Source organism: Amblyraja radiata, chromosome 6 (genome assembly GCF_010909765.2).
Source record: "Amblyraja radiata isolate CabotCenter1 chromosome 6, sAmbRad1.1.pri, whole genome shotgun sequence".
Classification (NCBI taxonomy): Eukaryota; Metazoa; Chordata; class Chondrichthyes; order Rajiformes; family Rajidae; genus Amblyraja; species Amblyraja radiata.
Window position 1 is genome coordinate 104,393,945 of NC_045961.1, and position 25,745 is coordinate 104,419,689.

Genomic DNA, 25,745 nt, shown 5'->3' on the forward strand with positions numbered 1-25,745 from the left:
GAGAACCTGCCTCCACCGCCCACTGAGGCAGGGAATTCCACAGACTCACAACTCTCTGTGGAATTCCACAGACTCACTACTCTCTGTGTGAAAAGGTGTTTCCTCGTCTCCGTTCTAAATGGCTTACCCCTTATTCTTAAACTGTGGCCCCTGGTTCTGGACTCCCCCAACATCGGGAACATGTTTCCTGCCTCTAGCGTGTCCAAACCCTTAATAATCTTATATGTTTCAATAAGATCCCCTCTCATCCTTCTAAACTCCAGAGTATACAAGCCCAGCAGCTCCATTCTCTCAAATTATGACAGTCCTGCCATCCCGGGAATTAACCTGGTGAACCTACGCTGCACTCCCTCAATAGCAAAAGCAGTATTAGGCCATTCAGCCCATCGAGTCTACTCCATTCAATCATGGCTGATCCGTCTTCCCTTCTCAACTCCATTCTCCTGCCTTCTCCCCATAACCCCCGTAATAATCAAGAATCTATCAATCTCCTCCTTAAAAATACCCGTTGACTTGGCCTCCACAGCCATCTGCGGCATTTAATTCCAGATTCACTCCCCCTTCCCCACCCCCCGACTAAAGATACTGCTCCTCATCTCCTTCCTAAAGGGATGGTCGTTCTATTGAGGCTGTTCCCTGTTTTCTGGAACCTCCCACTGATGGAAACATCCTCTCCGCATTCACTCTGTCCAGGCCATTCACTATTCATTAAGTTTCAACGAGGGGACCCCTCATCCTTCTAAACTCCAGTGAGCAGAGGCCCAGTTCCGTCAAATGCTCATATGTGAAAGCACAGAAGTGTAACGTGAAAAGCAGCCAAGATTAATCAGTCTAGTGTAAAGTGGTCGAATGCTCCAGTTTTATTAGTTCATTCAACTTACTTGCATCTCGAGTGGAGTTAGGTATTACTGTACAAATATTTAGTTTTATTATTAAGGCAGCACATCGGCACAGCTGGTGGCGCTGCCATCTTGCAGCACCAGAGACCTCAGCTGCTGTCTGTGTGGAGCTTGCACGTTCTCCCCGTGACCGCAGGGGTTTTCTCCGGGTGCTCCGGTTTCCTCCCACATACCAAAGACGTGCGGATTCGTAGGTTAATTGGCGACCGCAAAGTTCCCCTAACGTGCAGGGATTGGGTAGGCAAGTGGGATAATATAGAACCAGTGGGATCGATGGTCAGCATGGACTCGGTGGGCCGAAGGGCCTGTTTCCATGCTATATCTTTCGATCGATTGTGTGTAAAGCACGATAATCCCTCTCACAGGGGAGAATAAAAACGTGAAAGGCACAGGCAGCACTGAAGGGAGAGCTTACGAGGACAACACAACACAAGGAACTGCAGTTGCTGGTTTACAAAAAAAAGACACAAAGTGCTGGAGTAACTCAGCGGGTCAGGCAGCATCTCTGGAGGACATGCATATGTGACATTTTGGGTCGGGACTCTTCTTTGGATTGTGGTAGGGGAGAGAAATCTCAAAGAGAGGTGGGGGTAGGATAAAGCCTGGTGAGTAATAGGTGGATACAGGCTATTTGGAAGGGGGGGGGGGGGGTGGGGGGGGGGAGAGGGTTTCAAGGCAGATGGTTAGACAAAGGCCAGAGGTGAAAGGACAAAAGCTTGCAAAGTAAGGAGAGAGGAGGCATGAAATGTGAAGCCAGATGAAGGGATAGGGGTGGAACGATGGGAAGGCGAGGGCAGGATCTTGGAAGAAGTGGGTGCATTTACAGATGGGGCACAGATTAGATTAGATTAGATCCTTTATTTGTCATTCATACCTTTCGATCTGAATGAAATGTCATTGCCTGCAGTCATACATATAATAATAAACAACAAAACACACAATAAACACAAATTAACATCCACCACAGTGAGGATGAGAAGGGGGCATAAAGAGAGGGGGGAGGGGGGGGGGGGGAACACTATCTGCTCGCCACCAGAAAACGGGAACTTCACTGCCTCAGAGGGCGGTGGAGGCAGGTTCTCTGGATACTTTCAAGAGAAAGCTAGATAGGGCTCTTATCGGGGGATATGGGGAGAAGGCAGGAACAGGGTACTGATTGGGGATGATCAGCCATGATCACATTGAATGGCGGTGCTGGCTTGAAGGGCCGAATGGCTTACTCCTGCACCTAGTGTCTTTTGTCACATCAGACAGAAGCTTCACACCTGTGTAATATGCCAACTATCCATCCAGGACCACCCATGAGCCCTCCAGAGAATCTCTGGCACTTTCACAAAGCCTTTGGTTGACACTGTTCGTTTATTATTAAAAGAAAAAAAGGGGATCAACTTGCAAAGACATAACCCCACATAAACATACCGTTTAAGAAAGAACTGCAGATGCTGGAAAAATCGAAGGTAGACGGAAATGCTGGAGAAACTCAGCGGGTGAAGCATCATCTACCGTGCGAAGGAATAGGTGACGTTTTGGGTCGAGACGTCTGAAGAAGGGTCTCGACCTGAAACGTCACCTATTCCTTCGCTCCATCGATGCTGCCTTACCCGCTGAGTTTCTCCAGCATATTTGTCCACCTTCCACATAAACATAGGCTTGTACATGACGGAGAAGGGGTAGGTCTTTGATGGTTTGTGGCATTATAGGAAGTTTAATTAACGAAGGCACTTTGGAGTTCCATTGAATTAGAAAGGCACCAGAGAAGGTCATTTCAGTTTTAAAGTGTATTGAATGTTAGAGGAGCCACTGACGTCAATGCAGTGAAGGGATTGTTCCCTCTGGCCAAAGCCAAACTGCCGGTGGAAAGAGCCTTCCTTGGTTGTCTTCCCGCATCTCAGCAGGCTGGCGCCGATGGTGATGGTTTTGATGGCAGGCAGGTGGTTGAGAATGGCGTCCGGCAGGGTGGCCACACCAGACATCTCCAGGCGGAGCTCCTGTAGGGAGCTCAGGCCCTCGAACACCGCCAGGTCCAAGCATCTCAGGTTGCCGTTGTGTGACAGATCCAGGACCTGGAGGTTCTGCAGCCCCCGGAAGCTGGAGGGGGACAAGTCAGACAGTGCCGGGAGACCCTGGAGAGACAGGCGGGTCAGTTCCTGCAGTCCCGTGAAAGCATCCCCGGGAATGCTGGAGATGGCATTCCCAGCCAGGCCCAGGTAGCGCAAGGGGATGTTGGAGAGGTAACGGGAGGGCACTGCATCCAATCTGTTTCCCGACAATTCCAAGCTGTAAATATTGGGGATGGCTTTATCCAAACTTCGGGCAACTGCAGTTATCATGTTCCCGGACAGGTCCAAGCTCAGGGGCTTCATGTGGCCTTTGGAGGTGAAGGTGTCCAGGTTTATGCTACGGAGCTTGTTGCTACTGAGGTCTACCTCACCCAGGGGCAGGTTGGTGAAGATCCCCTCTTCCAGCACTTCCAGGGAGTTATGGCTGAGGTTCAAGGCCTCCAGGTACCTCAGCTTGGAGAAGGTGCTGGAGGACATTCCTGTTATCTCGTTGTAGCTGAGATCCAGGCTCATCAACATGGTGTATCCAGGCCCCGTGAACATCTGGGGCGACACGGCCTTCAAGCGGTTGCGGGACAAGTCCAGGTAGGAAGTATCCAACGGAATGGGGATGACGGTGAGGTGAGGCCCAACGCCACTGCAGTCGACTTTGGTGAGACTGAAACTGCTGAACATCCCAAAACTTTCCACTTCGCAGTGACACTCTGGCAAGCAGGTCATCAGACTGCGGTCGCAAGAGACGAGGAACGCAAGCACAGCCAACCAGGCAGAACAAGCCATTGTCTACCTGCATTGAAAGAGAAGAAAACAATGGGGTGAATAAGGCAGGTTGGAACCTGTACCAAGGCACAGAACAAAATAGTTACCGAGTTGAACAGAACATTTGAGAAACAGGATCGCCTTTCACTTGCGCCAAGTTCTACTGATCATTTGGATATAATTACCAGCAATACCAGGGCAGCACAGTGGTAGAGTGGCTGCCTTACTGCGCTAGAGACCCGGGCTAGATCCTGACTACGGATGCTGCCTGTACACGATTGCCTATACGCTCTTCCCGTGACCTGCATGGGTTTTCTCCGGTTCCCCCCCCCCACACTCCAATCCCACACTCGCAGGTTTGTAGGTTGATTGGCTTCTGCAAATTGTAAATTGTTCCCAGTGTGTGGTGCAGTGCTGGTGTATGGTCGACACTTCGAGATGGCCCTTCTTTTAATGAGGCGATACGCCACCCGAAGGCAGAGATAGATTGATTGATCCTTGATTACTACGGGTGTCGGGGGTTATGGGGGAAAGGCAGGAGAAAAGGGGGAGAGATAGATTAGCTATGATTGAATGGCAGAGTAGACTTGATGGGCCGAATGGCCAAATTCTGCTCCTATCATTTATGAATAAGCAGCGAGATAAAAATAGGTAGACAATAACGTGCTCCGACACCAATCAGAAGGAAAAAATAATTTGCAATGTAGAAACAAAGAACTATAGATGCTGGTTTATGCCAGACATAAAGTGCTGGAGTTACTCAGCGGGTCAGGCAGCACAGAGTCATAGATCATTACAGCGTGGAAACAGGCCCTTCGGCCCAACTTGCCCACACCGGTCAACAATGTCCCATCTACCCTAGTCCCACCTGCCTGCGTTTGGTCCATATCCCTCCAAACCTGTCCTATCCATGTACCTGTCCAACTGTTTCTTAAACAATGGGATGTTCCCAGCCTCATGCAGCTTGTTCCATACACCCACCACCCTTTGTCCTCTGGTCCTCGATTCCCCTACTCTGGGTAAAAGACTGTGCGTCTACTCAATCTATTCCTCTCAAGATTTTGTATACCTATATAATATCTCCCCTCATCCTCCTGTGCTCCATGGAATAGAGACCCAGCCTACTCAACCTCTCCCTATAACACACCCTCTAGTCCTGGCAACATCCTCGTAAACCTTCTCTGATCCCTTTCAAGCTTGACAACATCTTTCCTATAACATGGTGCCCAGAACTGAACACAATATTCTAAACGCTGGAGACGGCATCTCTGGAGAAAAACGAGTCTCCACAGATGCTGCCTGACCCGCTGAGTTACTCCAGCACTTTGTGTCTATCTTTGGGAAAAATAATTTTAGTTCAGCTTAGAGATACAGCGTGGAAAAAAAATCCCTTTGGCCCACTGAGTCCATGACTATCATCGATCACCCATTCACACTTGGTTTATGACTATCTCAGTTTCTTTACTCACTCCCTTCACATTTTACTGAGAACCAATTAACCTACAAACCGGCACGTCTTTGGGATGTGTAAGCAAAGGACATCCTTGCTATTGAAGGAGTGCCGCATTGGTTCACCAGTTTAATTCACGGGATGGCAGGACTGTCATATGCTGAGAGAATGGAGCGGTTGGGCTTGTGCACTCTGGAGTTTAGAAGGATGAGAGACGGATCTTATTGAAACGTAAGATTGTTAAGGGTTTGGACATGCTAGAGGCAGGAAACATGTTCCCAATGTTGGGGGAGTCCAGAACCAGGGGCCACAGTTTAAGAATAAGGGGTAAGCCATTTAGAATGGAGATGAGGAAACACATTTTCACACAGAGAGTGGTGAGTCTGTGGAATTCTCTGCCTCAGAGGGCGCTGGAAGCCGGTTCTCTGGATATTTTCAAGAGAGAGCTAGATAGGGCTCTTAAAGATAGCGGAGTCAGGGGATATGGGGAGAAGGCAGGAACGGGGTACTGATCTTATACATTTCAATAAGAATCCCCCTCATCCTTCTAAATTCCAATGTATACAAGCCCAGTCGCTGCATTCTATCAACATATGCACAGAGGGATCTTGGGGCCCATGTTCATTGAAAGTAGATAGGGTGGTGAGAACAGCCACATGATATGCTTGTCTTCATCGGTCGAGGCACTGAGTATAAATGTCAACAACACAGAGAAACAGAAAACATCTCCTCCCCATTCTCTCTACAGATACTGTCGGACCCGCTGAGTTCCTCCAGCACTTTGTTTTTTGACTAAAGTTGACAAGTCAGAGGGTGGTGAATCTGTGGCATTCTTTGCCACAGAAGGCTGTGGAGGCCAAGTGGGTGGATATTTTTAAGGCAGAGATAGATAGATTCTTGATTAGTATGGGTGTCAGATGTTATTGGGAGAAGGCTAGGGAGTGGGGTTAGGAGGGAGAGAGAGAGATCAGCAATGATTGAATGGCGGAGCAGACTTGATGGGCCAAAAGGCTAATTCTACCGCTATTCCTTATGGCCGTATGCGTAATGCAGTTGCATAAGACATTGTCTGGGACACACTTGGACTGCTCTGTGTTGTTCCGGTCAGCACACTAAAAGGAAGGATGTACGAGTTTCAGTTCCCCAGTATGTCAGCTGGATTAGAGATTAGTATCTAGAAGCAGAAATAATAGGTGCAGGAGTAGGCCATTCGGCCCTTCGAGCCAGCACCGCCATTCAATGTGATCACGGCTGATCATCCCCAATCAGTACCCCGTTCCTGCCTTCTCCCCATATCCCCTGACTCCGCTATCTTTAAGAGCCCTATCCAGCTCTCTCTTGAAAGTATCCAGAGAACCGGCCTCCACCACCCTCTGAGGCAGAGAATTCCACAGACTCACCACTCTCTGTGAGAAAAAGTGTTTCCTCATCTCTGTTCTAAATGACTTACTCCTTATTCTTAAATTGTGACCCCTGGTTCTGGACTCCCCCAACATCGGTGCTGGGACCCCAGCTATTTACAATATATATTAATGATCTGGATGAGGGAATTGAAGGCAATATCTCCAAGTTTGCGGATGACACTAAGCTGGGGGGCAGTGTTAGCTGTGAGGAGGATGCTAGGAGACTGCAAGGTGACTTGGATAGGCTGGGTGAGTGGGCAAATGTTTGGCAGATGCAGTATAATGTGGATAAATGTGAGGTTATCCATTTTGGTGGCAAAAACAGGAAAGCAGACTATTATCTAAATGGTGGCCGACAAGGAAAAGGGGAGATGCAGCGAGACCTGGGTGTCATGGTACACCAGTCATTGAAAGTGGGCATGCAGGTGCAGCAGGCAGTGAAGAAAGCGAATGGTATGTTAGCTTTCATAGCAAAAGGATTTGAGTATAGGAGCAGGGAGGTTCTACTGCAGTTGTACAGGGTCTTGGTGAGACCACACCTGGAGTATTGCGTACAGTTTTGGTCTCCAAATCTGAGGAAGGACATTATTGCCATAGAGGGAGTGCTGAGAAGGTTCACCAGACTGATTCCTGGGATGTCAGGACTGTCTTATGAAGAAAGACTGGATAGACTTGGTTTATACTCTCTAGAATTTAGGAGATTGAGAGGGGATCTTATAGAAACGTACAAAATTCTTAAGGGGTTGGACAGGCTAGATGCAGGAAGATTGCTCCCGATGTTGGGGGCAAGGGGTCACAGCTTAAGGATAAGGGGGAAATCCTTTAAAACCGAGATGAGAAGAACTTTTTTCACACAGAGAGTGGTGAATCTCTGGAACTCTCTGCCATAGAGGGTAGTCGAGGCCAGTTCATTGGCTATATTTAAGAGGGAGTTAGATGTGGCCCTTGTGGCTAAGGGGATCAGAGGGTATGGAGAGAAGGCAGGTATGGGATACTGAGTTGGATGATCAGCCATGATCATATTGAATGGCGGTGCAGGCTCGAAGGGCCGAATGGCCTACTCCTGCACCTAATTTCTATGTTTCTATGTCCCGTTTGCCCCCTGCCCGGCCCATCTCCCTCTATAAACAGTCACCTAGTCAATAATGTTGGACTCTTGAAACTGATCGTTAAACATGCTGCAGATAAACACAGTAAAGAATGTTCTGCTACCCCCATTTAATCAAAGACAAGAATGATTTTAAAGTTGATTTTCCACTCATTCCAAACAGAGCAATCGGTGCCTTGCATAATGTTGTAGTTTAGTTTTAGTTTAAAGATAGAGCACGGAAACAGGCCCTTCGGCCCACCGAGTCTGCACCGACCAGCGATCCCCGCACATTAACACTGCCCTACACACACGAGGGTTGATTTATATTCTACCAAGCCAATTAACCTACAAACCTGTACGTCTTTGGAGTGCGGGAGGAAACCGAAGATCTCGGAGAAAACCCATGCAGGACACGGGGAGAACGTGCAAACTCCGTACAGACAGCACCCGTAGTCAGGGTCTGGTGAGGCAGCAACTTTACCGCTGCTCCACCCAAATATACTAAACTTTATTAAACTGTCATCGTACACGTGTCAATAGTAAGCCATCCTAAACTGAAAACCAGCCAATGTACAGCTAAGCCTATAGCCCATTAGACAGACACAGAATGCTTAACTCTGGGACAGGCGGCATCTCTGGAGAGAAGGAATGGGTGACGTTTCGGGTCGGGACCCTTCTCCAGACTCGACCTGAAACATCACCCATTCCTCCTGCATTTTGTGCCTATCTTCGGTCGTAAACCACCGTCTGCAGTTCCTTCCCACACATTCAGCCAATCATCATCATCAAACGAGTATGACTGTCCTCTCATGGACGACACCTGTGCGTGACTTTGTTTAACGTGGGGAGACTGGTGTACAGACAGCCACCCCACGGTCCTTGACAGATCTGGGTCAGGATCCAGTGGCATGGAGTCCAAGACGACCGGAGACCCTTTTCTGCTGCAGCCTTCATCCGCCTTCCCAGCCGTTGTGACGCTCCACTAAGGTCAGCCATCGTCCTCCGCCTGTTCCACCGTTGAGGTCTTGGTTGGATTGCTCTTTGTCAGAGACCTCCCCCCTCGACCTTCTCATGGATCAAGTCTTTGGTCGGCAATCATCTTCCAATCCTCACCCGCATCACGTCGGTTGCTTTAGTGGTTCATTTTCAGCAAAGATACGTGACATTTGCCTCTGAACGAACAGTGGAATTACCCATGATTTCACACCGGCCCGGCAAATGTGTACCAAGGGTACGAAGTGTCCATTCCTCTCTTAAGCTGAGTCACAAGACTGGGGCTTCAAGTCTTGGGTGAGTACATTTAAATATGAGCTCATTGCCAGAGGCAGACAAGGTCAAACCCATCCTCCATTTGGAAGGAAACATGAAAAAACATAGAAAATAGCAGGTCAGCCATTTAGCCCTAAGAGCCAAATTTAACTCTCTCTTGAATGCACCAAGATGCCCCATCCCAGCGAGTCCCGTTTGCCCCCTGCCTGGCCCACCTCCCTCTATAAACAGTCACCTAATCAATTATTTTAGACTCATGAAACTGATCTTTAATCATGCTCCAAATAAACACAGTAAAGAATGTTCTGCACCCCCCCCCCCCCACCCATTTAATCAACGACAAGAATGATTTAAAAGTTAATTTTCCACTCATTCCTAACAGTGCAATATGTTATAGACAATAGGTGCAGCAGCAGGCCATTCGGCCCTTCGAACCAGCACCGCCAATCAATGTGATCATGGCTGATCATCCACAATCAGTACCCCGTTCCTGCTTTCTCCCATTACCCCCTGACTCCGCTATCTTTAAGAGCCCTATCTAGCTCTCTCTTGAAAGTATCCAAAGAACCGGCCTCCACCGCCCTCTGAGACAGAGAATTCCACAGACTCACCACTCTCTGTGAGAAAAAGTGTTTCCTCGTCTCCGTTCTAAATGGCTTACCCCTTATTCTTAAACGGTGGCCCCTGGTTCTGGACTCCCCCAACATCGGGAACACGTTTCCTGCCTCTAGCGTGTCCAAACCCTTAATATTCTGATACGTTTCAATATGAAACCCTCTCATCCTTCTAAACTCCAGAGTGTACAAGCCCAGCCGCTCCATTCGCTCAGCATTTGACAGTCCCGCCATCCCGGGAATTAACCTTGTAAACCTACGCTGCACTCCCTCAATAGCAAGAATGTCTTTAAACACTGCTGCTGCAGACACAACTATTCCAAAAGACTACTTATCACTAGTAGTAATCTTTATCTGTAGATCAATAATTCACGGGCGATTATTTGATCAGATGGTGACCTTGCTGCGTGCCAATTATCTGCAGTGTTCCTTACAAGAGTGACTCCATTTCAAAGTGCTTCATCAATCTCCCATATGGTCTAGCGGTTAGGATTCCTGGTTTTCACCCAGGTGGCCCGGGTTCGACTCCCGGTGTGGGAATTGAAACTTTCTTATGCGTAGGCAGGTAAGAGATGGCCTTGGCATCATGTTCGGCACGGACATTGTGGGCCCAAGGGCCTGAGAGAGATGTGTAGGAAGGATCCGCAAATGCCCATTTACACTGAAGATAGACACAAAATGCTAGAGTAACACAGCAGGATGGGCAGCATCTCTGGATAGAAGGAATGAGTGACGTTTTAGGTCAAGACCCTTCTTCAGGCCTGTGACAGATGTCAGGTGGAAATGTATAGGTTCTGGACCCGAAATGAGTTGCTGCCTGACCCGCTGAGTTACTCCAGCGTTTTGTGTCTATTCTAAGGCGCTGGAGGAACTCGGCAGGTCAGGCAGCATCAAGGGGCTGTTTCTTCCCAGCTGTTATCAGACAACGGAACCAACCTACCAACAACTAGAGAGCGGTCCTGAGCAACCGTCTACCTCATTGGTGACCCGCGTACTATCTTTGATCGGACTTTACTGGCTTTATCTTGCAGTGAACGTTATTCACTTTATCATATATCTGTACACTGTGGACGACTTGATTGTAATCATGTATTGTCTTTCCACTGACTGGATAACACGCAACAAAAAGCTTTTCACTGTACCTCAGTACACGCAACAATAAATTAAACTCAAACTCAACAGTGACTCCATTTCAAAGTGCTTCATCAATCTCCCATATGGTCTAGCGGTTAGGATTCCTGGTTTTCACCCAGGCGGCCCGGGTTCGACTCCCGGTGTGGGAATTGAAACTTTCTTATGCGCAGGCAGATAAAGAGATGGCTTTGACATCCTGTTCAGCATTGACATTTTGGGCCGAAGGGCCTGAGAGAGATGTGTAGGAAGGATCTGCAGATGCCCGTTTACACTGAAGATAGACACAAAATGCTGGAGTAACTCAGCGGGACAGGCAGCATCTCTGGATAGAAGGAATGGGTGACGTTTTGGGTCGAGACCCTTGTGTGAGATATCAGGTAGAAATGTATAGGTTCTGGACTTGAAATTAGTTGCTGCCTGACCCACTGAGTTACTCCAGCGTTTTGTGTCTATCTAAGGCGCTGGAGGAACTCGGCAGGTCAGGCAGCATCTGTGGGACAGTGAGATACTCGATGTTGAGTTCAGACGCTGCATCAGAGCACTACTGTGCCACAGACATCAATGGTCAATATTTTATTGAGTTCAGTCAGTTTCCAATTCCCGAGTGTAAATATCACCAACAATTAGTATTGGTCAACCCAGTTGTGGACGCAGCCCAGACCATCACACAAAGCAACCTCCATTGACTCCATCTACACCTCGCGCTGCCTCGGCAAGGCCAGCAGCATCATCAAGGGCCAGTCTCACCCCGGCCACTCCCTCTTCTCCCCTCTCCCTTCAGGCAAGCGGTACAGAAGTGCGAAAACGCACACCTCCAGATTCAGGGACAGTTTCTTCCCAGCTGTTATCAGACAACTGAACCGTCCTCTCACCAATAGTGAGCGGTCCAGGCCTCCCATCTACCTCATTGGAGACGCTCGGACCATCTTTGATCGGACTTCACTGGCTTTATCTTAAACAGTAAACATTAATCCCTTTATCCTGTATCTGTTCACTGATAACGGCTCGATTGTAATCATGTATAGTCTTTCCACTGGCTGGGTAGCATGCAACTAAAGCTTTTCATGTAACAATAATCCAAACTCAAACTCATGAGTGACTCCATTTCATAGAAACATAGAAAATAGGTGCAGGAATAGGGCATTCGGCCCTTCGAGCCTGCACCGCCATTCAATATGATCATGGCTGATCATCCAACTCAGTATCTTGTACCTGCCTTCTCTCCATACCCCCTGATCCCTTTAGCCACAACGGCCACATCCAACTCCCTCTTAAATATAGCCAATGAACTGGCCTCAACTACCTTCTGCGGCAGAGAATTCCAGAGATTCACCACTCTCTGTGTGAAAAACGTTTTCCTCATCTCGGTCCTAAAAGATTTCCCCCTTATCCTTAAACTGTGACCCCCTGTTCTGGACTTCCCCAACATCGGGAACAATCTTCCTGCATCTAGCCTGTCCAACCCCTTAAGAATTTTGTAAGTTTCTATAAGATCCCCCCTCAATCTTCTAAATTCTAGCGAGTACAAACCGAGTCTATCCAGTCTTTCTTCATATGAAAGACCTGACATCCCAGGAATCAGTCTGGTGAACCTTCTCTGTACTCCCTCTATGGCAAGAATGTCTTTCCTCAGATTAGGAGACCAAAACTGTACGCAATACTCCAGGTGTGGTCTCACCAAGACCCTGTACAACTGGAGTAGAACCTCCCTGCTCCTATACTCAAATCCTTTTGCTATGAATGCTAACATACCATTCGCCTTCTTCACTGCCTGCTGCACCTGCATGCCTACTTTTAATGACTGGTGTACCATGACACCCAGGTCTCGTTGCATCTCCCCCTTTCCTAATCGGCCACCATTCAGATAATAGTCTACTTTCCTGTTTTTGCCACCAAAGTGGATAACCTCACATTTATCCACATTGTACTGCATCTGCCATGCATTTGCCCACTCACCCAGCCTATCCAAGTCACCTTGCAGCCTCCTAGCAGCCTCCTCACAGCTAACACTGCCCCCCAGCTTCGTGTCATCCGCAAACTTGGAGATGTTGCATACAATTCCCTCGTCCAAATCATTAATATATATCGTAAATAGCTGGTGTCCCAGAACTGAGCCTTGCGGTACCCCACTAGTCACTGCCTGCCATTGTGAAAAGGACCCGTTTACTCCTACTCTTTGCTTCCTGTTTGCCAGCCAGTTCTCTATCCACATCAATACTGAACCCCCAATACCGTGTGCTTTAAGTTTGTATATTAATTTCAAAGTGCTTCATCAATCTCCCATATGGTCTAGCGGTTAGGATTCCTGGTTTTCACCCAGGTGGCCCGGGTTCGACTCCCGGTGTGGGAATTGAAACTTTCTTATGCGCAGGCATTATCCATCCCACATGTTATCATGCAACTGATAACTGGGCGTCACGGTGGCGCAGCGGTAGAGTCGCTGCCTTACAGCGAATGCAGCGCCAGAGACCCGGGTTCGATCCCGACCAAGGGTGCTGTCTGTACGGGGTTTGTAACGTCTCCCCGTGACCAGCGTGGGTTTTCTCCGAGATCTTCCGTTTCCTCCCCACACTCCAAAGACGTACAGGTATGTAGGTTAATTGGCTTGGTATAAATGTAAAAATTGTCCCTAGTGGGTGTAGGATAATGTTAGTGTGCGGGGATCGCTGGTCAGCGCGGACTCGGTGGGCCGAAGGGCCTGTTTCCGTGCTGTATCTCTAAACTAAACTAACTAACTAAACCATCCTATCAACAACTAGAGCGGTCTTGACCTACTTCATTGGAGACCCTCGGACCCTTTAATCAGACTTTTCTGTATCTTATACTAAATGTTATTCCCTTTATCCTGTATCTGTACACTGTGGATGGCTTGATTGTAATCACGTATTGTCTTTCATTTGACTGGATAGCACGCAAGGAAAAGCCTTTCACTGCACCTCAGTACACGCAACAATAAACTCAACTAAACTTGGTTTGGCAATTTCTCTGCCCAAGACCACAGGAAATTGCAGAGAGTTGTGGATGTAGCCCAGCCCCTGGCACAAACTAACCTCCCCGCTCCCCACCAGCCAGCGACTCACATCCGCATCTCACTCTGCCTCGGGAAAGCAGCCAACAAAATCAAGGACAACTCGCATCCCGGTTATTGGCTGCAACCTTCCCTCCATTGATGAACTGTACACTGCAAGGGCCAGGAAGCGAGCGGGCAAGATCATCTCTGACCCCTCACCCTGGCCACAAACTCTTTGAATCACTTCCCTCTGGAAGGCGACTCCGAACTGTCAAAGCTGCCACAGCCAGATATAAAAACAGTTTTTATCCACGAGTAATTGCTCTACTCAACAGCCAAAAATCTGTAGCTTCCCTTTGATCTGGTATTTTGTTGGTTCACATGCTTGATCAATGGTGTTTTATCATTAATGTTTTATTATTATTAATGTTTAGTGTTTTCTGAGTCATTCGTAACTGTCACTGTATGTCATGTTGTAACTTGTGGGCGGAGCGCCAAGGCAAATTCCTTGTATGTGAATACTTGGCCACTAAACTTACTTACTTATCCCCTCTCCCAATCGGGGTGAAGTTTAGTTTAGTGATACAGTGTGGATCAGGCCCTTCGACCCATCGATTCTGTGCTGTCAGAAGATCACCCATACGCTAGTTCTGTCCTACACACTAGGGACAATTTACTATACGATAGAACTTTATTTATCCCAGGAGGGAAATTGGTATAAATAAAGTTGCAGAAAGTCAATAAACCTACAAACCCAAAGCTAGACACGGAAATACTGGAGTAACTCAGCGGGTCAGGCAGCATCTCTGGAGAAAAGGAATAGGTGACGTTTTGGGTCGAGACCCTTCTTCACACCTACAAACCTGCATGACTTTGGGATGAAGGAAGAAACCAGAGCACCTGGAGGAAACCCACACGGTCACAGGGAGAACGGACAAATTCTATATAGACAGCGCCTGTAGTAAGAATTGAACCCGGGTCTCTGGCGCTGTAAGACAGCAACTCTACTGCAGCACCACTGTACCGAAGATATACATTCTCAGAAGCACGTACCACCAGACTCAGGAACAGCTTCTACCCCGCTATTATCAGACTCTTAAATGGACCTCTCATAAGCCAAGGATGTATTCCCAGTTCAGTTTAGTCTATTGCCGCGTGTACCAAGGTACAGTGAAAAGCCTTTGTTGCGTGCTAACCAGTCAGCGGAAAGACAATCTTCCAGCGTACCTGATTGCAGCCCTTGCACTTTTTCTAACAGCTACAGAGAAAGTGCAAGTTGCACTTTATTCCACACTGTTTTCTCTTTTGCACTATTTGTTGTGCCCATGTACGGCGGGACTAGGCTGGATAACAAGCAAGGGCACGTTTTATACGTGGCATTAATAAACCTAACGAGATCACCATACAAAAATATAAAATATAAAAACTGCTGGGTATATTTACGTACACTCTCACTTCCAGCAGCCGGGTGTGTCAATATTGGGGATCCAGTACAATTATTACAGGGCATGAATTTAAAAGAGTTAGATAGAGCTCTGTGAGCTAGCGGAATCAAGGGATATGGGGAGAAGGCAGGCACGGGTTATTGATTGTGGAATGATCAGCCATGATCACAATGAATGGCAGTGCAGGCTCGAAGGGTCAAATGGCCTCCTCCTGCACCTATTTTCTATGTTTGGCATAATTGTTTTTGCTATTGTTATTTTTTGTTGTTGCTATTTTTGTTATTGTTATTTGCTATTTTTTGCTATTGGACACGCTCGAGGCAGGAAACATGTTCCCGATGTTGGGGGAGTCCAGAACCAGGGGCCACAGTTTAAGAATAAGGGGTAAGCCATTTAAAACGGAGGCGAGGAAACACTTTTTCTCACAGATAGTTGTGAGTCTGTGGAATTCTCTGCCTCAGAGGGCAGTGGAGGCCGATTCTCTGGATACTTTCAAGAGAGAGCTAGATAGGGCTCTTAAAGATAGCGGAGTCAGGGGATATGGGGAGAAGGCAGGAACGGGGTACTGATTGGGGATGATCAGCCATGATCACATTGAATGGTGGTGCTGGCTCGAAGGGCTGAATGGCCTACTCCTGCACCTATTATCCATTGTTCTTTTTTTTCCACCCCTGTAATTAAGGTTTCCCCTCACGAGGTTAAATGTTCCTTATAGGATGCCCTGATCTGCAGCAAAATGAGTTGGCCCTCTTGGGCAAACTTTAAGGTTTGATCTATAACATCTATAAAGTTAATAGCCTGCGTGTGATGGATTAACACAATTATATCTGCCTCGAAGCCCTCGTGTTCTCTGCTAAATCGCTACACAAACCAAAGAGAAGTTTGTTTTGACTGTTTTTGGGGTGGGCGGGGAGCGGTTGTGTAGCAAGAAGGTGAGAAATTCCACAACCCTGTACACCAAAGCGAGCTGACAGACTCTCGCTACTGTCCTTTAACCAATTCGCATACTGCAATGTAAGGGACAAAACTAAAATGGGCAGAGGCAGAGAGACACAAAGTGCTGGAGTAACTAGTGGGTCAGGCAGCATCTGTGGAGAACGTGGGTAGGTGATGTATTCACACAGGGAAGGAACCCTTCCTTCTTCATTTTACATATTAACATGGGTAAAGCGTGCAGTCCCAGGCCGGCATTTCAAAGCAAACATTGATAATTAATCTTTAAAATAGACTTTTGTTCCAGGGTGTTGCATTAAGTACAAGAGGCTATATATAATGTGTATGTGTGTGTCTATACTGTATATGTATGCACAGTATGTGTATGTGCGTGTATATACACATACATAGTATACGTGTGCAAATGTATATATCCACATACACACACAAGTATGTATACACCCATGTGTATGCACATGCATATACACATGTGTGTATGTATATATCCACATACTGAAGGGTCTCGACCCGAAAAGTCGCCCATTCCTTCTCTCCAGAGCTGCCTCACCCGCTGAGTTACTCCAGCATTTTGTGTCTACCTTCGATTTAAACCAGCATCTGCAGTTCTTTCTTACACATTATATACACAGACCTATATACACAGATATATATATATGTGGGTGTATGTATATGCGTGTGTAAATGTATGTGTGTATATTTATATATAGAAATATAAAATAAAATAAACTCTTCATCCGTGTCCGACAGTCAAATTAAAGCCCCAGGCTCCACAATTGTGTGTGTTGCCTCTGAACCACTGGTGCAGACTCCTACAAAGCCACGCTGGTGCAATAATGAGCCGGGCGTGCGGGGAGAGAGAGTGAGGGAGAGGGGAGTTGTGAAGGGGCTGAAGTCTGGCGCATGTTACTACTAATAACGTCTGCCTTTTTTTGTTGCCTGCAGAACCGCCACTGTGTCTACCTACCATTTCCTCCAAAATTCTTCCTTGCAATCAATCCGACCCACCAATTCAATTCTGCGTGTGTTGGCGGGGCAACTTTAAAACAAAAATAATTTAACTACAGTCTCTGTATCGTTTTCTTTTGCACAAGTGACCCAGTCAAAAAAAATAAATCTTGCGAGCAGCCGGTCAAAAGCTGCTTGTAGAGAGAGAACAAAACCTAATGGGGAATGGTTTAAAATCCGCCAGGAATCACGACCAGTGCAAACTACCTCCAATTTCAGTGGACCTTTAAAAATATCTTTATATTTTAAAGTAGTTTTTAAACTATCTTTTAAAAAAAAGTTTTGCACTAAAAAAAAATATCGATATAATGCCCAGTTTAAGTTTATAATGCAACCGCGTTTTAAGGAGAATTGCCTTTGTTTTGCAGAGTTCAAACAGAGCTCCTAGTTTGTGCCGCGGTAACGGAGGCTCAGAAACTTACCGGTTGCAACGTGTCCACCACCAAGCACTGTTACACTCGCCAAGTGCAGAACGTCTTTTATGAGTTCGGACTCCTCGGGTCTACTTCCAGCGTTAAAGCAAGGCTCGCATTTGATTTTTAATTGCAGAGCCGTCTCTTCTAACAATCGTGCCTCTTCAAGTCCGGGACGCCACACAGAGTGCGATAGAGAATGTACCTTTGGCCCGGCCCATTGCCCGCCTTGTAACTAACTAGCTAACCCCACAGAACACAATATAAACGCCTGCTCTGCCTGCACCGCCTCCAGACTGTTCGTTCAACGCTGCTCCACTTGGGGGCGACAGCGAGTCGTATCCAGGTGACGTTCTAAATTGCAACACTGGATTTTTCTTTATCAATGGGCTGAGCTACTGGGAGATGTGGAGGAAGGAACTGCAGATGCTCGTTTAAACTGAAATTAGACACAGAATGCTGGAGTAACTCAGCGGGACAGACAGCATCTCTGGAGAGAAGGAATAGGTTAGGGTTACTGTTACTAGAATAATGAAAGGCCTGGATAGGGTGGATGTGGAGAGGATGCTTCCACTGGTGGGAGAGTCTAGGACCAGAGGTCACAGCCTCAGAATTAAAGGACGTTCCTTTAGAAAGGAGGTGAGGCGGAACTTCTTTAGTCCGAGGGTAATAATTCTGTGGAACTCATTGCCACAGAGGGCTGTGGAGGCCACGTCAGTGGATATTTTTAAGGCAGAGATAGACAACTTCTTGAGTAGAACGAGTGTCGAGGGTTATGGGGAGAAGGCAGGAAAATGGGATTAGGAGGCAGAGATCAGCCATGATTGAATGGCGGAGTAGACTCGATGGGCCGAATGGCTTAATTCTACTCCGATAACTTGTGAACTTGTGTGAACTGTTTAGGAAGGACCTGCAGAGGCTTTCAACCGAAGATAAACACGAAATGCTGGAGTAACTCAGCGGGCCAGGCAGCATCTCTGGAGAGAAGGAATGGGTAACATTTCAGGTTGAGATGTCTTTTACAAGGTTAATTCCTGGGATGGCGGGACTGTCATATGCTGAGAGAATGGAGCAGTTGGGCTTGTACACTCTGGAGTTTAGAAGGGTGAGAGGGGATCTCATTGAAACATATAAGATTGTTAAGGGCTTGGACACGCTAGAGGCAGGAAACATGTTCCCGATGTTGGGGGAGTCCAGAACCAGGGGCCACAGTTTAAGAATAAGGAGTAAGCCATTTAGGTTCTCTGGATGCTTTAAAGAGAGAGCTAGATAGGGCTCTTAAAAATAGCAGAGTCAGGGGATATGGGGAGAAGGCAGGAACGGGGTACTGATTGGGTATGATCAGCCATGATCCCATTGAATGGCGGTGCTGGCTCGAAGGGCCAAATGGCCTCCTCCTGCACCTATTGTCTATTGTCTATTGTCTAGTGTCCCTTCTTCAGCCCGTGGGCTGACGGGTCTGTTTCCCTGTTCAATGAATCAATGGATTAAATCCTTGGTTGGCATGGACGGGTTGTGTTTATCTTTCTCAAAATAAAATCCATCGTTGTCCAATTAGTCACTAAGGAGCAAGTCCTTCCATTGACTCCACCTACACCACTCTGCCTCGGCAAGGCCAGCAACATAATCAAGGATCAGTCTCACCCCGGCCACTCCCTCTTCTCCCCTCTCCCATCGGGCAAGAAGTACAGAGGTGTGAAAACGCACACCTCCAGATTCAGGGACAGTTTCTTCCCAGCTGTTATCAGGCAACTGTACCATCCCATCACCAACTAGAGAGCGGTCCTGAGCTACTATCTACCTCAGACTTTACTGGACTTTATCTTGCATTAAACATTATCCCCTTTATCCTGTATCTATACACTGTGGACGGCTCGATTATAATCATGTATAGTCTTTCCGCTGACTGGATAGCACACAACAAAATGCTTTTCACTGTACCTCGGTACATGTGACAATAGATTAGTTTAGTTGAGTTTAGAGATACTTCACTTAATCAGGCCCTTCGGGTTATGGAGCGAGTCCTTGCCGACCAGCGATCCCCATACACCACACACGAGGGACAATTTTTGCCAAAACCAATTAAACGACACCAACAAAAAGCTTTTCACTATGTCTTGGTAAACGTGACAATAAACAAAACAAAGCAAAACTCAACCTCTCGCACTACCTTGGAATTGTTTTATAATTGGGTTTTTGCACAGAAGTCTTTTTTAATTTTAAATTTTTAAATTTTTTTTTATTTTTTTGCAGTATTGAATAATTAATGTATAGTCTATGTTTTTGTGTGTTGTCTGAGTGATGCCGCTGCCAACATGATTTTAATTGTTGCTGTACCTCACCATCACCCATTCCTTCTCTCCACAGATGCTGCCTGACCCGCTGAGCTACTCCAGCTTTTTGTGTCGATCTTCGGTTTAAACCAGCATTTGCAGTTCCTTCCTGCACAAAATAAAACTTGACTTGACTTGCCCTGAAGTGCAGAGTATTGCTTGATCAGCTTAGTCACATGGCCTTTCTGTCCCGGGCCTCCTCCGTTATCAGAGTGAAGCCACACACAAATTGGAGGAACAGCACCTCATATTCCGCTTGGGTAGCTTTCGCCCCAATGTTCATTTCACCAATTTTAAGTCACCTACTTTCACTAGCCCTCCCAATCCCCTGTCCCCCCCTCCCATCCCTCCCGTCCCCTCCTCCCCTCCCCTCTCCCTCCCCTGTCCCCCCTCCCCCTTATCCCACTTTGTGTCTATCACTAGGGCGGCACGGTGGCTCAGCGGTAGAGTTGCTGCCTTGCAGCACTTGCAGCACCAGAGACCCGGGTTCCATCCCGACTTCGGGCGCTGTCTGTACAGAGTTTGTACCTTCTCCCCGTGACCTGCGTGGGTTTTCTCCGAGATCTTCGGTTTCCTCCCACACTCCAATGACGTACATGTTTGTGGGTTAATTGGCTTGGCATTAATGTCCGTTGTCCCTAGTGTGTGTATATGTGCGGGGATCGTTGGTCGGCGCGGACCCGGTGGGCCGAAACTTATTGAAACATTATTAAGGGTTTGGACACGCGAGTGGCAGGAAACATGTTCCCGATGTTGGGGGAGTCCAGAACCAGGGGCCACAGTTTAAGAATAAGGAGTAAGCCATTTAGAACGGAGACGAGGAAACACTTTTTCTCACAGAGAGTTGGAAGTGTGTGGAATTCTCTGCCTCCAGGGCGGTGGAGGCCGGTTCTCTGGGTACTTTCAAGAGAGAGCTAGATAGGGCTCTTAAAGATAACAGAGTCAGGGGATAATTTAAAAAATAAATTGGATAGTTATATGGATGGGAAAGGAATGGAGGGTTATGGTCTGAGCGCAGGTATATGGGACTAGGGGAGATTATGTGTTCGGCACGGACTAGAGGGGTCGAGATGGCCTGTTACCGTGCTGTAAATTGTTATATGGTTATATGGTTATATGGATATAGGGAAAAGGCAGGAACGGGGTACTGATTGGGGATGATGAGCCATGATCACATTGAATGGAGATGCTGGCTCGAAGGGCCGAATGGCCTACTCTTGCACCTATTGTCTGTTGTCTATTGTTGAGTTTAGTTTAGTTTAGAGATACAGCGCGGGAACAGGCCCTTCGGCCCACCGAGTCCGCTCCGACCAGCGATCCCCGCACACTGACACTGTCCGACACACACTGGGGAAAATTTACAATTTTACAGAAGCCAATTAACCTACAAACCTGTACTTTGGAGTGTGTCAGGATGGAAGCCGGGTCTCTGGTGCTGTAAGGAAGCAGCTATACAACTGCACCATCATGCCGCACCAAATACCCACATTAATGTCATATTTGAACCTCTTCCCTTGTCTCAGAAGCAACTGTGGGCAGAGGCCATGGTTAAGAGCCTGTCCCAGTTGGGCGACCTAATTGGCGAGTTTAGAAGAGTTTAGGAGAGTTTGAAAAATTGTCAAGTTGAAGACCTCCTTCGATTATGTAGAAGACTTCCTTCAACCTCCTTCGACTTTGTTGAAGACTAGCTTCGACTAGCTTCGGGAAAATTGGACACCGAATAGTGGAGAGTGAAGACTACCTCCTTCGACCTCCCTTTGACTATGATGAAGACTATCTACGACTACCTTTGACTACCCTCGATTACCTACTACTAACATGCCGACCTACTACGACCTACTTCGACTAAACATACGAGTAAAAAAAGTATCGATTTTTTCCATGGCGACCTTCTTTTTACTCGCGGGCATTTTTCAACATGTTGAAAAATATGCCGCAACCTAGCTGAGGCCTTGAGTACGCGGGGACTACTCTCGAGCATGAAGGAGAGTTACAAAGACCTCCTAGCATGCGTGTCAACCATGCTGCCAGTATGAGTCGAGGGCAAACTCGTCTGAACTAGTGGATTAGGTTGCCGCAGTGGGACAGCCCCTTAACAAATTCCCTATGTAAACGAAGAAAGACACAAAATGCTGGAGTAACTCAGCGGGTCAGGCGGCATCACTGGAGAAAAAGAATAGGTGACGTCTCGGATCGAGACCCTTCTTCAGACTGGGAGATGGAGGGGGGGGGGCGATGGGAAACTAGATGTATGAAAAGGTAGAAAACAGATCAGAGCCGGCACCGATGGCCAAACTGCCCGTCCATTGTGTAGGAAGGAACCAGGTGCTGGCTTAAACCAAAGACACATGCTGGTCTGGCAGCATCTTTGGAGAAAAGGAATGGTCACAGGGAATAGGACTAGAATTAGGCCATTCGGCCCATCAAATCTACTCCGCCATTCAATCATGGCTGATCTATCTCTCCCTCCTAACCCCATTCTCCTGCCTTCTCCCCATAACCCCTGACACCCGCACTAATCAAGAATCTATCTCTGCCTTAAAAATATCCACTGACTTGTGGCCTCCACAGCCGTCTGTGGCAAAGAATTCCACAGATTCACCACCCTCTGGCTAAAGAAATTTCTCCTTATCTCCTTCCTAAAAGAATATTTTAAGAGAGAGTTAGATAGAGCTCTAGGGGCTAGTGGAATCAAGGGATATGGGGAGAAGGCAGGCACGGGTTATTGATTGGGGACGATCAGCCATGATCACAATGAATGGCGGTGCTGGCTCGAAGGGCCGAATGGCCTCCTCCTGCACCTATTGTCTATGTTTCTATGTTTCTATGTAACGTCTGTTGATTCTGAGGCTATGACCTCTAGTTCTAGACTCTCCCACTAGTGGAAACATCCTCTCCACATCCACTCTATCCAGGCCTTTCACTATTCTGTACGTTTCAATGAGGTCCTCCCTCATTCTTCTAAACTCCAGCGAGTACAGGCCCAGTGGCAACAAACACCCATCATTGATTAACCTACTCATTCCTGGGGTCAGGAATGGGCAAGGAATACCACAGATTCGCCTCCCTCTGACTAAAGAAATTCCTCCTCATCCCCTTTCTAATGTCCATTCTATACTTCGGTGAGACAAATGAGAATAAATTATATTGTATGCAAATGAAGATGCAAAGCTGCCCAGAGTGGGTGAATCGAGGAAAAGGGGACATAGGTTTAAGATGAGGGGGAGAAGATTTAATAGGAATCTGAGGGGTAACTTTATCACACAAAGGGTGGTGGGTGTATGCAGCAGGCTGCCAGAGGAGGTAGTTGAGGCCGGGATTAAGCCAACATTTAAGAAACAGGTACAGTTAGACAGGCACATGGATAGGACAGGTTTAGAGAGATATGGACCAAACGCAGACAGGTGGGACTAGTGTTGCTGGGACATAGAAACATAGAAACATAGAAATTAGGTGCAGGAGTAGGCCATTCGGCCCTTCGAGCCTGCACCGCCTTTCAATATGATCATGGCTGATCATCCAACTCAGTATCCCGTACCTGTCTTCTCTCCATACCCCCTGATCCCTTTAGCCACAAGGGCCACATCTAACTCCCTCTTAAATATAGCCAATGAACTGGCCTCAACTACCTTCTGTGGCAGAGAATTCCAGAGATTCACCACTCTCTGTGTGAAAAATGTTTTTCTCATCTCGGTCCTAAAAGATTTCCCCTTTATCTTTAAACTGTGACCCCTTGTTCTGGACTTCGCCAACATCGGGAACAATCTTCCTGCATTTAGCCTGTCCAACCCTTGTCCAACTGACATGTGGGCCAGTGTGGGCAAGTTGGGCCGAAGAGCCTGTTTCCACACTGTATCACTATGACTAACCTCCAGGTTTGTGCACCTGGCCACACCTGTGCTCTGTCACAGCTGTGCAAATATTAAGAATTACTGTGTAATTCTGAATCATAATGTTTTTATTTTTTTTCAAAATGAAAGCCATCAATCAGTCCATTCTGTCACTCTGTCCTTCCATTGACTCCATCTACACCTCACGCTGCCTCGGCAAGGCCAGCGGCATCATCAAGGACCAGTCTCACCCCGGCCACTCCCTCTTCTCCCCTCTCCCATCGGGAAGAGGTACAGAAGTGTGAGAATGCACACCTCCAGATTGAGGTACAGTTTCTTCCCAGCTGTTATCAAGCAACTGAACCATCCTACCACCAAATGGAGAGTGGTCCTAACCTCCCATCTGCCTCATTGGAGACCTTCGGACTATCTTTAATCGGACCTTACTGGACTTTCTCTTGCACTAAATGTTATTCCCTTCATCCTGTATTTGAACACTGTAGACGGCTTTATTGGACTCATGTTTAGTTTTTCTGCTGACTGGATAACACGCAACAAAAACGCTTATCAGGCAACTGTCTATTAGTATGTGGAATTCTCAGCTGGTTCTCTGGATACTTTCAAGAGAGAGCTAGATAGGGCTCTTAAAGGTAGCGGAGTCAGGGGATATGGGGAGGAGACAGGAACGGGGTACTGATTGGAGATAATCAGCCATGATCACATTGAATGGCGGTGCTGGCACGAAGGGCCAAATGGCCTCCTCCTGCACCTATTGTCTATTGTCTATTGTCTATTGATTGGTTTAAACCAGCACCAGCAGTTCCCTCCTACAGAGATTCTCAGCGTCGACATTTGATGTTGGCGGCTCTACTTTTTGACCGAGTTCAGCCAGTACACATGGAACATTTGTCAATGTTTAACACTAAAAGGCCACGAGGGGAGGACAAGTCACACACCCCTCCCCCCCTCCACTGTCCTGCCCTGCCATGCCTTCCCTTCCCCCCATAAACCACACAGGTGGAGGCCCCAACACTCACCACACACAGGAGGTCAGGAGAGAGGCCACAGTCAAGAGTGTTTGTCTATAAGTTCCTAAGACATAGAAGCAGAACCAGGGTGGTGGGTGCATGGAAGAAGCTGCCGGAGGAGATAGTTGAAACAGGGACCATCGCAACGTTCAGGAAACAATTTAGATAGATACATGGATAGGATGGGTTTAGAGGGATATGGACCAAACACTGCATGTGGGACTTGTGTAGATGTTGGATGGCATGGGAACGTTGGGCCGAAGGGCCTGACTATTACATTTGGCCCATCAAGTCTACTCCATCATTCAATCATGGCTGAGCTATCTTCCCCTCTCAACCCCATTCTCCTGACTTTGACTCCCTTACTAATCAAGAACCTGTCAATCCCCGCTTTCAAAATACCATAAGGCAGCCTTTACAGCCAAGTGCGGCAATGAATTCCACAGATTCACCACCCACTTGTGAAAGAAATTACCTCCTAATCTCCTGAGTAAAGGTACATCATTCTGAGGCTGTGGCAATAGCCAATAGGTGCAGGAGTAGGCCTTTCGGCCCTTCGAGCCAGCACCGCTATTCACTGTTGATCATTCACAATCAGTACCCTGTTCCTGCCTTCTCCCCATATCCCTTGACTCCGCTATCTTTAAGAGCTCTATCTAACTCTCTCTTGAAAGCATCCAGAGAATTGGCATTCACTGCCTGAATTCCACAGATTCACAACTCTCTGGGTGAAAAGGTTTTTCCTCATCTCCGTACTAAATGGCCCACCCCTTATTCTTAAACTGTGGCCCCTGGTTCTGGACCCCCCAAACATCGGGAACATGTTTCCTGCCTCTAGCGTGTCCAAACCCTTAATAATCTTATATGTTTCAATAAGATATCCTCTCATCCTTCTAAACTCCAGAGTGTACAAGCCCAGCCGCTCCATTCTCTCAGCATTTGACAGTCCCTCCATCCCGGGAATTAACCTTGTGAATCTACGCTGCACTCCCTCAATAGCAAGAATGTCCTTCCTCAAATCTGGAGACCAAAACTGCACACAATACTCC

The 25,745-nt window shown here is 47.3% G+C and overlaps 1 protein-coding gene, 1 long non-coding RNA gene and 3 other non-coding genes across 6 annotated transcripts; 3 read left to right on the forward strand and 2 right to left on the reverse strand.

Moving 5' to 3' along the window:
* Positions 1-837: 837 nt before the first annotated feature.
* Positions 838-13,185, reverse strand: LOC116974670. Its single transcript, XR_004412414.1, has 2 exons — positions 13,149-13,185; positions 838-987 (listed from the first exon to the last, which is right to left on the reverse strand). It is a non-coding gene; the product is annotated as an uncharacterized LOC116974670 (long non-coding RNA).
* On the reverse strand, positions 2,586-17,809 carry tsku (tsukushi, small leucine rich proteoglycan). 2 transcript variants are annotated; one of them, XM_033023388.1, is made up of 2 exons: positions 17,512-17,809; positions 2,586-3,745 (listed from the first exon to the last, which is right to left on the reverse strand). In XM_033023388.1, the coding sequence occupies exon 2, from the start codon at positions 3,737-3,739 to the stop codon at positions 2,660-2,662; it is 1,080 nt and encodes a 359-aa protein (XP_032879279.1). In that variant the 5' UTR covers positions 3,740-3,745; positions 17,512-17,809; the 3' UTR covers positions 2,586-2,659. The 2 variants fall into 2 exon arrangements, with proteins under 2 accessions (XP_032879279.1, XP_032879278.1); XM_033023387.1 differs by having other exon boundaries at positions 2,586-3,746; positions 17,515-17,808.
* Positions 10,013-10,084, forward strand: trnae-uuc. Its single transcript has one exon. It is a non-coding gene; the product is annotated as a tRNA-Glu (tRNA).
* Positions 10,756-10,827, forward strand: trnae-uuc. The gene has a single exon. It is a non-coding gene; the product is annotated as a tRNA-Glu (tRNA).
* Positions 12,957-13,028, forward strand: trnae-uuc. The gene has a single exon. It is a non-coding gene; the product is annotated as a tRNA-Glu (tRNA).
* Positions 17,810-25,745: the final 7,936 nt, after the last annotated feature.